At 51.1% G+C, this 12,352-nt stretch overlaps 6 protein-coding genes across 6 annotated transcripts; 3 read left to right on the forward strand and 3 right to left on the reverse strand.

The window, feature by feature from the left end:
* Positions 1–256: 256 nt before the first annotated feature.
* EDD37DRAFT_263352 (uncharacterized protein) lies at positions 257–1,333 on the reverse strand. Its single transcript, XM_062810862.1, has 2 exons — positions 800–1,333; positions 257–698 (listed from the first exon to the last, which is right to left on the reverse strand). The coding sequence occupies exons 1-2, from the start codon at positions 892–894 to the stop codon at positions 293–295; spliced, it is 501 nt and encodes a 166-aa protein (XP_062673382.1). The 5' UTR covers positions 895–1,333; the 3' UTR covers positions 257–292.
* Positions 1,320–2,261, forward strand: EDD37DRAFT_263319 (uncharacterized protein). The gene is made up of 2 exons (XM_062810861.1): positions 1,320–1,839; positions 1,888–2,261. Exons 1-2 carry the CDS (start codon positions 1,750–1,752, stop codon positions 2,056–2,058), a joined length of 261 nt encoding a protein of 86 aa, XP_062673383.1. The 5' UTR covers positions 1,320–1,749; the 3' UTR covers positions 2,059–2,261.
* Positions 2,262–3,588: 1,327 nt separating this feature from the next.
* EDD37DRAFT_677378 (delta-9 acyl-CoA desaturase) lies at positions 3,589–5,903 on the forward strand (the record flags this gene model as incomplete). Its single annotated transcript, XM_062819606.1, has 4 exons — positions 3,589–3,767; positions 3,969–4,572; positions 4,622–4,786; positions 4,894–5,903. 4 exons carry the CDS (start codon positions 3,589–3,591, stop codon positions 5,638–5,640), a joined length of 1,695 nt encoding a protein of 564 aa, XP_062673384.1. The 3' UTR covers positions 5,641–5,903.
* Positions 5,904–6,682: 779 nt separating this feature from the next.
* EDD37DRAFT_263501 (uncharacterized protein) lies at positions 6,683–7,511 on the forward strand. Its single transcript, XM_062810863.1, has one exon. The coding sequence runs from the start codon at positions 6,990–6,992 to the stop codon at positions 7,449–7,451; it is 462 nt and encodes a 153-aa protein (XP_062673385.1). The 5' UTR covers positions 6,683–6,989; the 3' UTR covers positions 7,452–7,511.
* On the reverse strand, positions 7,512–10,158 carry EDD37DRAFT_263504 (uncharacterized protein). Its single transcript, XM_062810864.1, has 3 exons — positions 8,794–10,158; positions 8,458–8,741; positions 7,512–8,410 (listed from the first exon to the last, which is right to left on the reverse strand). The coding sequence occupies exons 1-3, from the start codon at positions 9,891–9,893 to the stop codon at positions 7,572–7,574; spliced, it is 2,223 nt and encodes a 740-aa protein (XP_062673386.1). The 5' UTR covers positions 9,894–10,158; the 3' UTR covers positions 7,512–7,571.
* A 19-nt stretch (positions 10,159–10,177) lies between these two features.
* EDD37DRAFT_622435 (putative siderochrome-iron transporter) lies at positions 10,178–12,073 on the reverse strand. Its single transcript, XM_062816060.1, has one exon. The coding sequence runs from the start codon at positions 11,650–11,652 to the stop codon at positions 10,357–10,359; it is 1,296 nt and encodes a 431-aa protein (XP_062673387.1). The 5' UTR covers positions 11,653–12,073; the 3' UTR covers positions 10,178–10,356.
* Between the last annotated feature and the right edge of the window lie 279 nt (positions 12,074–12,352).

The following is a 12,352-nucleotide window of genomic DNA, read 5'->3' on the forward strand; positions in this document are numbered from 1 at the left end:
AGAGGGTTTGCCATTCAGGAAAAATGGACTCCAGTCGAGCAAACGCTTGTCGATCGTGTCCCAGTCGAACTTCGTCTCGTCGTATCGCTTAGTGAAGGGAGGCGTCGACCGCTGGGTGACTGAGACCACCGCCGTGGTATCGTCATGCCGCAATCGTCGGTCGTTAAACTTCCGACGGAGTCCCTGGTCGAGCCGGTCTTGTGAAACTCGTGGCCAGTAGCAGCCGCTAGACACGACCACATCGGATTCGGTATCCTTAATGAGTGCTTTGTTGTTCAATGTCACCTTCCACTCAATGGTGTACCCTGAACGGCTCAGTTCTTCCCAATAAGACTCCTGTGGATCCCAGTCCTTCTCTTCCAGAAATGAAAACTTCTCCTGGCTTAAAGGTGGACATTAGCTCGGCGCTTGCGGAGTTCTTCTCAACCTGATGATAGGTTGAGGAGGGGGATATGCGAGTCGCCTCTCCATCACTTATGGCGGTGCCGATGAAGTGAGAATTGTGTTGCGAGGACCTTTGTGATGACCACTGGACACGGAATAATTCATCCAGATCAGGATAATCGCTCATGATGCCATTAGTGGTTCGTTGAATGCATTGGTTGCGTTCGGCTGGCCGTCGAAGAAGATGGAACGTACACGTTCCCGCAAGTCCAACCGCGGTCAGCAAATGAATATCTGCATCTCCTGCGCGCAACCTACAGTACCACAACGTCAGTGCTTCTCTTCACGCCCAATTATTTTCCTGGCACTTTTAGATCTGATTATCAGTGTCATGTTGCAACTACAGTATACTTACATCACAAGTAAAGTGAAGACAACACCGCGGTCCGGAGGTGATACCGACGCCGCAGGCTTAAATGTCGCTGCCTCCCTTCCTTCCGCTAGCAGCATCAATCGTCAAGTCAGGTCTCTCGAAGACATGTCTCTTCTTTCAAATCAGCATTTGCGTCCATCAGGGCTGTCGCACTCCTCCCTTAGTGTCAGCTTTCTCCTCGCCGGTTTTCGGGTCGAAAGGGGGGATGAATTGCCAGGGCCAGGCTGAAGTATATTGAGACCCATCCAGGCCTCGGAATCGGCACGCGATCGAGAAACACTTCTCTCAGCCATGTCAAGGTGATAGACTGCTTTCATAGAGGAGTCAAGGAAATTGGGGACCGTTGTATAGCTGGACGCAGCCGCAAAGCAAGGCGCCGAGCAGAACGAATCCGAGCTGCCTGTAACTGCAGGCGCACAGCGTTGCCCGGCATGGCAAGTAGGTCAATATGAAGAAGTGGCCTCTATGGGAGGGCATAAATAAGGCTAAGCAACATTGACATATACTGTAGGTATAGTATACTGTTGGCTTAGAGCATGCTAAACTGAAAAATGTGCTGGCGCAGGTGCTTTCCCTAGCGAGGGGATCGCGGAACCGCTGCCAAGGTAGGGCGGCGCGTCGCACGGTTGACCACCCCGCTGACTGACAGCATCCTTTGACGCCGTCGTGGTTCCCACGTGGCCACACGCTCAATCCGTGTTAAATTTTAATTTTACGGCGGTCGCGATTAAGGTGCTGATCGAGGTTGCGCCTGAGGTGGGGATGCTTTCTCGCTGTTACGGCGGTGTCCGGCTCTCCGGAGGTCGCATGATCTCGCTGGGCTGGCGATCGGCCGCAACGCACCTGAATAGGATCGTCAAAACCAAGTTAATTTTGCTGGTTGAGTTGGTGACTACTGTACGGCGAGGCCAAAAAGTTATAACCGAGACAGAATGAGATATCGAAACACACTCGGATGGTTGCTTGAATTGTGGCTTTCCGATGGACTCGCAGTAGTTCTCACGTACTTTTTCGTGCCCGAAGTAAGTTACAATTGGAAATAAGCTTTGCGTGAAGCTGACTATGAGCAGACCGCTGGCCTGTCGCTGGAGGAAGTCAACGAACTCTTTGGTGAGAAAGTCTTGGTGAACCTGACCCACGCCTCGGAAGAAGAGAAGAAGAATATTGATCGAGCGATTGAAGAGAAGGAGATGGTGGTGACGAATCATTCGGAAAGCATAGTAGAGCAAATTACAGGATGATGTGAATCTCTGGCCAGCACAGTGTGGGTTGGAGAACTTGCGATGGTTGCATTCGCGCCAGTCATGAGGAAAGTGCTTGCCATGACAAGTTCGAGTCACCGTTGATGTAATCCTATTGCTTCCAGTCGAGCTGTCACACACTGCAAATAGTTCTGGAAATTCCACCCTGGACTGAACTGAGTATTGGCGATGTAGTGAATCGTTTGACAGTGCTTCAAAGGACGACTGTGGCCAGTATGATTGACTCGAACATCCATCAAAGGCTGGAGTTACCTTTCATGATCCCGACCTTTCTTCTATATCCGGGTTGTCAGCATATACGAGGTCAACCATGCTGGAAGCAAGGAGCAGTCTGCCTCTGTTCGTATGAGAAGCAAATCGTGACCGGTATCACTTTGCGGCACCAACATCTGTGTTGACAGCCCGGGATAGTGTCAAATGAGCAGCCACCTTTCTTGTAGACGAATCCATCTCTTACCTTATACTCACGCGTACACCGGCCAGTCTTTTGTCGCCGTTCGCTTTCTCTACAACGAAGGCATCGGGGCGACCATGACCAACGGAACAGCCAGTCAAAGCCGCCGGCTACTAGCGCGCCTACAGAGCATGCCATTCTCACCGCAAGCGCAAGGGCCAATGCGAGAAGCACTAGCACTGGGCTCCAGGCGTGCCGTGCAAAGGATATAAGCGCGAAATGTGAGACTGCAAATTTCTCGACCTTACTAAGGTTAACTTAGCGATAGAAATCGATTAACTTTAATAAGAGCTATAACAGGACGCGTGTACATGCACGTGCTAGCCTGCGGTTTAGGACTTCGCAGCGCAGATGGTTCCTGCGCGTCCTGACCACTTCGACCCGTGCCCGCGGGCCCGTCGAGCCATGATCTGCCAGTCAGGCACCCTTCCAGCCGAGGTTGCAGATACGGGCATTTAGCCGACCACGAGGGAAAATATTCACACGCAGATGTGGTCGGCCTCATCCACGTAGACTCTTGAAACGTTGAGGTGGTCGTGCGTGGAAGACGCTGTCGACGCGGAAGACGCTGAAGGGGCTGATGTGGAAGCTGCCTTGAAACCATTGGGTGCTTCGGGACGAGTTGGTGGAGAATTGAGTCCGTCGAAGGCTCGAAGCGACCGTGTAGGTTTTGTTCCCGTGTGGTCATTCTCCCCTCGAATTCCTGTGCCGTTGCTAGCATCGAAAACAAGGCAGCGACGTTTGGGAGGCTGCGCAGAGTAGCGCCGAATGACGACTCCCATCGGGGGCATGCGTGGCGAAGTCAATAATAATAGTAAGGGGTTCGTTCACCCTCACGGAACTCCTGCTGGATCTGCCTGTTTGCACCGTTTACTCATGACCACCTGCGCAGGCTGCCTTGATACTTACATCTCAACCACGACAATAAATAAGCCAGCATTGCAGTTGCTCTTCACCATCGCCCACTCTCCCCCGACCGCAACCTCTGTTCAGAGTCCCTATTCCTACCTTTGACGACTCCGGACTGCCCCTGGCCATCCATCAATCGGCCACCCATGGACCGTGACCAAATCCTCAGTGCAACCGCCGTTCGCCGGTTGGTTGCTAGTGGTAAGCACATTGTCATTTCAGAGGGCAGAGTGTTGCAATTGGATGGCTGGCTCGACAAACATCCGGGGGGCAAGCTTGCCATAATGCACATGGTGGGAAGAGATGCAACCGACGAGATCAATATGTAAAAACCAATCACCTCCTGCCACAAACCCCCATCCCCGGTTTCGAGAGCGTGGAGAAGAGGACAGACAAATTTCCAGGCCTGAATTTAGGGAGCATGCGTCTTATTTGTGTCTTTTGCCCTTGCTGAACAAGCCTTCCGAGGCTTCCGGTCGCCTTTATGCAGCGTCATTTGCTGACAAGTGAACTATCCTCAATACAGTTATCACTCCACCGCAACCTTAGCCACCTTGCATCGCTACAGGATAGGCTTCATTGTGGGACACTGGACCAACCTCACCCCGCCTATCAGAGGGGGCGTCCATCTATTGACATCGGACGAAAACACAAGCGACGACGCCAGTGACATAGACGACCTCAGCGATGCCTCGACCCTGTGCACCCGCACCACCTCCCTTGACATCGACCCTGCTAGAGACGAAGCACTCCGGGAAAGAATCGCACTTGGATCTGACCTGGATGGGCAAGAGGATGGACTTCTGCAAGTCCCAGGTAGCGGGCGGAAACGCGGCTCCGGAAAAGCGCGGATCCTGATCACACCCGAGGCATACATTGGTAAAGTCATGCAGGGTGAAGTCGACGACAGCCTGAGAGACTATCCCTCGCTAGATGAAACGACCCAGAGAGCCATCTCGTCAGCATACCGGGAGCTTCACCAAGAGGTCAAAGATAATGGACTGTACCGGTGCAGGTATTTCGAGTATGTGAAGGAGTTGACCAGATACCTCAGCATCTTCGCCCTATTCTGTACCGCCCTACACTGTGGCTGGTATCTAACCTCGGCAGCCTTCCTAGGTCTATTCTGGGTGAGATTGACCTTCTCGCTCGCATCTGTGGCTCTAACAATCTTCAAAGCATCAGATCATGTTCACGGCCCACGATGCAGGACATCGGGGCATTACCCACAATTTCGTCGCCGACAACCTCATTGGCCTCTTCATCGCCGACTTCTGCTGTGGGCTGTCAATAGGATGGTGGAAATCCAGCCACAATGTGCATCACATCATCACAAATCATCCAGTACGTCCGCTAGAATCTTCTTGTTTCAATCTCCTGACACACTACACGTCCTTTCCTCCACTAGTATGTGAGGGCGTGTGTATCAACACCTGCTAACAAGCATCTAGGAGCACGATCCAGATATCCAGAACGTGCCACTCTTCGCCACATGCCCTTCGTTCTTCAAATCACTCCGCTCCACCTACTATGACTTCACATTTGTGTGGGACAAGGTCGCCGACTTTGCTGTCGCTTACCAGTACTACACCTACTATCCGATCATGGCTGTAGCACGCTTTAATCTCTATGCGCTCTCCATGCATTACCTCTTCACTTCACCTCGGCCAAAAAGTCGCATCACATCCTGGGTTTGGCCCGCCGAGATCGCGTTCATTGTGTGCTATTGGCTTTGGTTCGGCTATGGTATTGTCTGGCTCACACTCCCGGACTGGCCCACTCGCATCCTTTTCGTCTTGCTCTCGCACATGATCACGATGCCTTTGCACATTCAAATCACCCTGTCACACTGGGCCATGCCAACGGCCGATCTCGGTGACGCAGAGTCTTTTCCGCAACGTCAACTCCGGACCACCATGGACGTTGACTGCCCGGAATGGCTGGACTTCATTCACGGGGGGCTGCAATTCCAGGCTGTGCATCATTTGTTTCCCCAGGTCCCGAGACATAACCTGAGGAAAGTCCAATCCCTGGTGCAGAATTTCTGCAAGGAGACGGGTGTCAAGTACACGATCTACGGCTTCAAGGATGGGAACAAGCAGGTCTTGGGACGGCTAGCTGAGGTGGCGGATCAGATGAACATGATGCTACAGTGTCAGAAATACATGGCCGAGACCAGGATCAGCGGGCTGCATTGATGAGTGGCTAGAGTGTCAATTCCTCTTCGCTTTGAGATTTTAGACTGGTGAGACAACAAAAGTTACAACGATTTCGGGACGAGACCGACGATGCGTTGCACCCTTTCAGCATCATATTCTTTCATCTTATTCAAACTTGAAAATTGTGCGTCATCTCCAGCTGGTCGCCTCTAGCTGGCCGCCCCTTCGGTGAGGATTTTCGACACCGGGCCGTATGGGAGTCGCCATGGAAGCGGTACGAAAAGATCTACGACCTTGAACTTGCCGGTTCCGTCGAGGTCGCAGTCCGCCAGGAGGACAAACTTAACGGCGAATTAACTTCTTTATCTAGGAAATATTCGTTGTAAAGCTAACTTACGTATCTTTGGTTACCGACACTTACTTGAAACTCGGTATTAATTAGGAAAAGTACTTTACTAGCTAACTTCCTTTACTCTTTCATGACTACGGTGTAGTTTTAGGTAGTATGCCTATATACTAAATAAAGAATAAATAATCTCACTCTCACCTCTTTATCTCCTCGCTCTAGTGAGCGTACGCTAATATAAGTCTTTTTGGTAACAATATTCTAAGGGACTTTACTCTTAAGGACCTTAATAGTAGCGATAATACGATTCTTTCGCGGCGTGTTAATATAACTACCTTTTTTTCGTGGCGGGTATATATTAGGTATATCGTCGTATACTTCAGTGCGACAGCGTTTCCTTCCCATTGCTTCTGTGACCTGGGTTGCTAGTTAATTAGTAAGGAAGGGAGGTACTTGAAGCAAGAGAAAGGATAATAACGCGTCGCGAGAAATAACAAATAATCCGCCACTTGTCTTGGCACCTATCCCTAGCCCCTATATACTCACTTAAATTGAGCTCCCCGAGGAAACCTGCTCACAACAACAGTGCCCAGCCTCAGCCGCAATAGTGCCCAAAAACATGCTCACCTCCATATTGTGGTAAACTTGCTCATCAATCAATGCTTCGTGTTCGATTTTGGGTTTTCGAGAACAGAATTGGCTCAGGCGGTTAGGTTCGTGACAACGTCTGGAAATTAAGTAGGCTGATGCTGAGCATGCCTGAGCATGTTGTTACTCAGTCCAAGCAATTGTTTGAGTAGAGCTGAGCAAGTATTTGACCACGACACGCAGCAATGGGTTGGTATATAGACGGTCCACAGCCAACGCTCTGACTTGGCCTCTTGATATTCCTTTCAGCAATCCAGTTCGTTCCACCAAGCCTTTCCAACTTGATTCGTGCACTGTGAAGAGCTGAGTTTGTCATCCGAATTCTCGTCGATATTGTTACACCCACTCAAGCAGACACATCATCACCATCAATACCACAAACACAACGCGAGCCATGTGCGGCGACTCTCACTTGCCACCAGCGCCTGAATCAGGCGACCTCGTCGCCATCATCCATTCCACTTCCCAGTCAACATTCCATGGTCGTTTGAGACTATCAAATCGGACGCCCGGCGCAACAACGTCGAGTTTTGAATGCGCCAGCCAGACAAGCAGTAGTCTCTGTGACAACTATATGCCAGCACAGCCTCTGAGAGTGAGGATCCACAGATACGGACAGCCGTTGTCAATATTCCAGAACGCAAACAGCGACACAGAGTCTGACTCAGAAGACGATAGCTCCTTGGTCAACCCCATAATGCACTCATTCCTGGTCAATGTCGCCACAGTCTCCAGCACAGGCGATGAGCGGCTCAACCTTGGTGTTGGCGACGATGGCATCGTAGGAAGGACGGTCTCCATGCTTGACGGGCGAAGTAAGCGAATCCTCGGCGAGGGTGTGATTGGACGGAGTTGAGGTCATGTGTGGAGGCTATGTGTATTTCTCCCAGCATTTTTCGGGGTTTCGGGCAGTCCATTGCATTGCATGGCATCCACGGCGTTGATATTTATTCAACTTCTGCCAGACCAGTAGTAATCATAGCAAATATCCCATCCACCCGCTGTTATTCATGTACGCGTCAAACATGTCCATTTCCGCAGTGCTGAAGTTGAACTGGTCCCAATTAGTATTACCATAACTCGCCGCATCGTATGCCGCATTCAGATTCGACCCTAAAGTGTCGGCCACCGCAAATCGCTGATGAGGCAGAGTCGGCAACGGATAGTTGGCCGGATCCTGCAACTGCTGCATCCCTGAAGCACTCGAAGTGGATGTCGGTAGAAGATCTGCAGCCTTGACAGACGCCAGAAAAGACATGGGTTCCGCCTGGAAAATCTGCGATTGGCGTTGGCGCCGTGATCTTTCGGTATTCACCGGATCGCCTTGCTCATCGTCTGAATTGAGTCCGCCACGATGATAGTGCCAGATCTTGAGCTTCTTAAACACAAATCCAAATGCTTCAGCGCAGGGACTGTGCCCGTCGGCCGAGAGCTCGTTTAACATGGACTGCATGGCGTCCAGATAGAACTCCGTCCGGATTTCGGCTGCAAAAATGCTTCCAATCTTCGAATCTGGATTGTTTATGACCCAGTGGATTTTGATCAGTATCACCATGGCATAGGCGTTCCATACGATGTACAGGTTCGGAAGAGACCTGGCATGGGACACCTCGAGGGAAAGGTAGGTATCAAGTATCTTGTGGCTGCTCTGTAGTAGTGTCGTCAGGGCATCGATGTGCAGAGAAGTCATCGCGTGGGGTTCTTTCCGATCCCAGTCCAAATGAGTATGATGGAAGCCCTCCCCTATGTGGTCTTGGTGCAAGGCGATCTCGTGCATGTACAGATTGATACAAGACGATTGGTGAATCAGAAGTCCTGTCCGCGCGTTAGTAAAACTTAAGAAGACCGGATGTGGATCTCACGTTTGTCCACGTCGACGTCCACCGACTTCTCCCAGTCTTGCAGTTGACGTTGGAAGTACTTGAGTTGGTACTGGGTTCTCGAGTCCAAAAAGTCAAGATTCGCGCCATGATCGCACATGTTGAACGAGTCGTTGACCTCTTGTGCTATACGGCCCAGCCTCGCCATCGCACACAGCCACTTGTTAGCGGTGGGAGCATCCTGAGCGTTTTCGAGAATGTGCAAACATTCTTCAAAACGTGCATCCGTTCTGACATTTGATGGCGTGCGCATGATTGTGCAGGTACTGCGAAACACTCAGCATTCGCCATAGAACTACAGTCTCACAAGCCACCTACCTTATGCTCGCATGGAAGACCGACAACCAGGCCCTCGCACTTTCGATCTTCTCAGCCAGAGGCACAACTCGACGGAGTGGGGATCTCTTGCCGACACCTGTCTCGTAGCACATGACGATTGTTGCGTTGATGTACTGATTGAAGGCCAAGTCTCTGGCGTTCCGAGGTCGAATGTAATATGACGCATGCAGAAGCAAGGCATGGATAAGATCTACGGACTTTTCTCCATGGAACAAGACCCTCTCCGAGAGTTGCCGGGCGAGATCGACCGTCAGATCTTGCTGGACCGAGGGCATACAGACGGGGCTAGAAATAGCTAGGATTGCCAAAAATGTCATCGGCCGTCGTTCTCGAACTTCCTGTGCCTTCGTGCCTGGGGCGAAAATGACAATCGGACAAGTGGTAGACATGTCGTGAGCCCAATAGTCAAACACCGTCACAGCATTGTCCATCGACAATATCCTTCGTGCAATGACATCGACATAGTTGTCCTTTGCCTGAAGATCTCGGTCAAGACCACGGCAAGATGTCGAGAGATCAAGAGGCTGCATGACCGAACGCATGTCTGGCACATCCATCAATTTGGTCACAAGGTTCTGTGTAAGGTGTTTGGTGTCCGCGATGTAGTTATCATCCACTCTGGATGCTACCGAACTTGCAATGGTGAGCTGGTCTTTCTCGGTCGATTCTGGCGGGGACGGCTCGGCCTGTTGTTTTGCTAACAAAGCATCTGTCAGGGCATTGATCTTTTTCTCCAATTCGGCGACTTTGTGGACAGTCTTCTGTCGTTTTCGTGGTGGTCCGGGCATGACGCATTCGCGGTTGACTTTGGAGCAAGCCTTGCATGCTTCTTGGCCTTCGACAGGAAGGCATCGAATCTTCATATTCCGGCAGGCGACGCAGGCTCTTGAGCGTTTCGCTCGCTTGGGCTTCACTGTGCCATTTTCGGAAACTTCGTCATCGTCAGGGCTGTCGGGCGACTCGTCGTTGAGATTCGAATCTTGGCGATCAGTGTTGTGCAAAAATGACAGTGTTTCTGGTGAGCGACTATGACTGAAAGGGAGCAAGGTCTCCACGGGGAGTGGTTTTTCTGGAGCCATGCTTCTTTTCGCGATCACGAAGTCCCGCCGAGGCTAGATGGTGGAATGAGGCAGGCGTTGAAAGGACGGATGGCGCGTTGCTGACTGATCAGGTAAAACTTCGGTCGGCGAAAGACTGCGCATACGGTCAGCGAGACTTGAAACGATGATACTAAAGACAGACGGCCGGCAACTCCACTGTTGGTGGACTGAGAACAGCCGAAAGTGATGGACTTTGAGAAAGAGACGATGATGACGACGACGATGTTAAGATGGGCGGTTGGATTTGACTTCGCGATTGTAAGTGACTTCCTGCCGTGTTTGACAAGGAAAGTCGCGGCACTCGGCTTGATTATTGTCCGCTTGGATGACTCAGCAATACCTTTCCCATCGACGGCCATTAACAGCCGTCCTGCCTCTGCACAAGTGTAACACATCTACTTCAACATGACCTCCAAGAACCACAGCTACAAGGCTTATTCTGTTAAGCTCTTCCACAGTCTTTGGAACAAATCCCCCCTTGCTCCACTCCCTCCGCCTCGTTCTTCGACTCTGCCAGGTCCGTTGCAAGATTGTGATCATCGTTCAACCTGAGATTCGGCAGAAACCATACCACGACCATGGGAATTGCCGAAGCCACCAGTGCAGCAATGGTCATGTACCGGAGAATGTCGGAATAGGCATGTTCGACAGCATTCCTCTCATTCGATCCAGGCCGTGGTCCAGCGTTGGTGATAGTCTCGTACACGTTGTCGATAATTGACTGTGGCGTTTGGGGACCCATCCAATACCGTAATCTTTGCTTGAAAAGGCTGGTATAAATGGTCCCGGCGATCGAAGACCCCAGACTCGTTCCCAGGTAGATGAACAGTAGCTCCAATGCGGTAGCTTGTGCCAGCTCGGACCGTGGAACAACAATTTGCGCCACAACAATGACGACGGTACCGACCGCTCCACTTCCAGCACCCTGGATAACCTGCATGATGAAGAGCTGGGCTATTGAGTTGCTGGCTCCTCGAAGTCGCATCATCAAGCCGTAACCGATCAAGCGAATGATCACCCCGATCACGAGTAGCCATTTGTACCGCCTGGATCGATACATGACGAATCCGGTCGCAAGGCCTGTGAGAACTTGAGCACAGCCTGCAGCGTATGTGAGGAAGGTAGCGTTTCGTGGAGAGAAGTCGTGGACGACAGTGACCCAAGCATACATGTACGTATGTGTGATGCTGTAGGCGAAAGCGTCCAGCAACCCGATGACAAAGGCGATCACCAAGGAAACATTCTTGGTGAAACGTAGAGGAATGATAGGTCTGACGGCGACTCGAGACTCATAGTAGATCAGTGCGATGAGGCAGATGACCCCAATCGCCATCACAGCCGCAACCCAGGGTGTATGCCAATGATTTGGAGTATTGCCTGCAAGAGCGATCGGCAGCAACAGCATCGCACATCCGCCACTGAGCAGCACCATCCCACCGACGTCGATCTTAGATAGAAAACCCAGGATGGTAGTCTCCTTTCGAACTTTCCCGCCAGCTCTCTTGATGCGCCGCTGGAACCAGATCAATGGAATGACAGTCGCAATGGAACATACTGGCATTATGATAGTAAACATGCCAATACCCCAACGCCAGCCGATGTTGGCCAGCGCACTGTCCACAATAAAGGCCGAGATCCATGGGATGATCATGAAAGGAAGATTGACTAAGCCATTGGCAAGACCACGCCACCTAGACGTAGTGATGTCTGCCACGATGATCTGATTGAGAATTTGCATTCCAGTTTGAGCGATGCAGTAAACAACATAGCCTCCAGCGTATTGGCCGAAACTTCTCGCAGATGCGCAAAGAATGTAAGACACAACGTAGAGTATGACGACCGCAATATACGTCTCGGCGCGACCAACAACTTCCGCGACGTTTGCGATGGGCGGCTTCAAGACCGCACTGACAATCGTACCCGCAGTATTGAGAACACCTAGTAGAGGAATGTCGCCGAAATCAGATGCCGCATAGTTCTGATAGTTGTAGATCGTCGCGTGGTCCAGCTCGCTAGAATCAGACTCAGCAGGGTAATAACAGCTTCCACATTCGACTTACAAGATAGTCCACATGAGTGCAATCCTGTAGAGGGACAGTCAGTATGGTACTTGCAAAACCGTCTGGAACCAGCGTACCCCAGCCACATCCAGATCTTGCCATGTCTACCCCAGGCGATATTCAGGATTTCTTGGTCATCTTCGTCGCTACCGCTCTCCAGAATAGGACATCTTTGGCTTGTAGGCTGCTTTTCTTCGTCAACCACTTCTGCAGAATTGGTGACAGTGGAAACGGTGGCACTAGAGCTTCTACTTTCATGTGACGCTGAGCCTTGCCGAGATGATGCCATTTATGCGCTCCGAACGCAATGAAGCAACGCAGGAGAAGAGCAAAACGAGCAAGAAAAAATCACAGTCGAGCAGCATTTCATGTATCAAC

Source organism: Exophiala viscosa (genome assembly GCF_022695815.1).
Source record: "Exophiala viscosa unplaced genomic scaffold EDD37scaffold_2, whole genome shotgun sequence".
NCBI classification, from domain to species: domain Eukaryota; kingdom Fungi; phylum Ascomycota; class Eurotiomycetes; order Chaetothyriales; family Herpotrichiellaceae; genus Exophiala; species Exophiala viscosa.

Excerpts from the sequence above, each read along its gene's own strand:
- EDD37DRAFT_263501 (XM_062810863.1), top strand. The coding sequence starts at position 6,990 with ATGTGCGGCGACTCTCACTTGCCACCAGCGCCTGAATCAGGCGACCTC.
- EDD37DRAFT_263352 (XM_062810862.1), bottom strand. The coding sequence starts at position 894 with ATGCTGCTAGCGGAAGGAAGGGAGGCAGCGACATTTAAGCCTGCGGCG. Across the intron at positions 699-799 it reads GTCTTCACTTTACTTGTGAT|GTTGCGCGCAGGAGATGCAG; the intron begins GTAAGTATACTG and ends GTGGTACTGTAG.
- EDD37DRAFT_263504 (XM_062810864.1), bottom strand. The coding sequence starts at position 9,893 with ATGGCTCCAGAAAAACCACTCCCCGTGGAGACCTTGCTCCCTTTCAGT. Across the intron at positions 8,742-8,793 it reads GTCTTCCATGCGAGCATAAG|TACCTGCACAATCATGCGCA; the intron begins GTAGGTGGCTTG and ends AGTGTTTCGCAG. Across the intron at positions 8,411-8,457 it reads GGACGTCGACGTGGACAAAC|GACTTCTGATTCACCAATCG; the intron begins GTGAGATCCACA and ends ACGCGCGGACAG.
- EDD37DRAFT_622435 (XM_062816060.1), bottom strand. The coding sequence starts at position 11,652 with ATGCAAATTCTCAATCAGATCATCGTGGCAGACATCACTACGTCTAGG.
- EDD37DRAFT_263319 (XM_062810861.1), top strand. The coding sequence starts at position 1,750 with ATGAGATATCGAAACACACTCGGATGGTTGCTTGAATTGTGGCTTTCC. Across the intron at positions 1,840-1,887 it reads CGTACTTTTTCGTGCCCGAA|ACCGCTGGCCTGTCGCTGGA; the intron begins GTAAGTTACAAT and ends GACTATGAGCAG.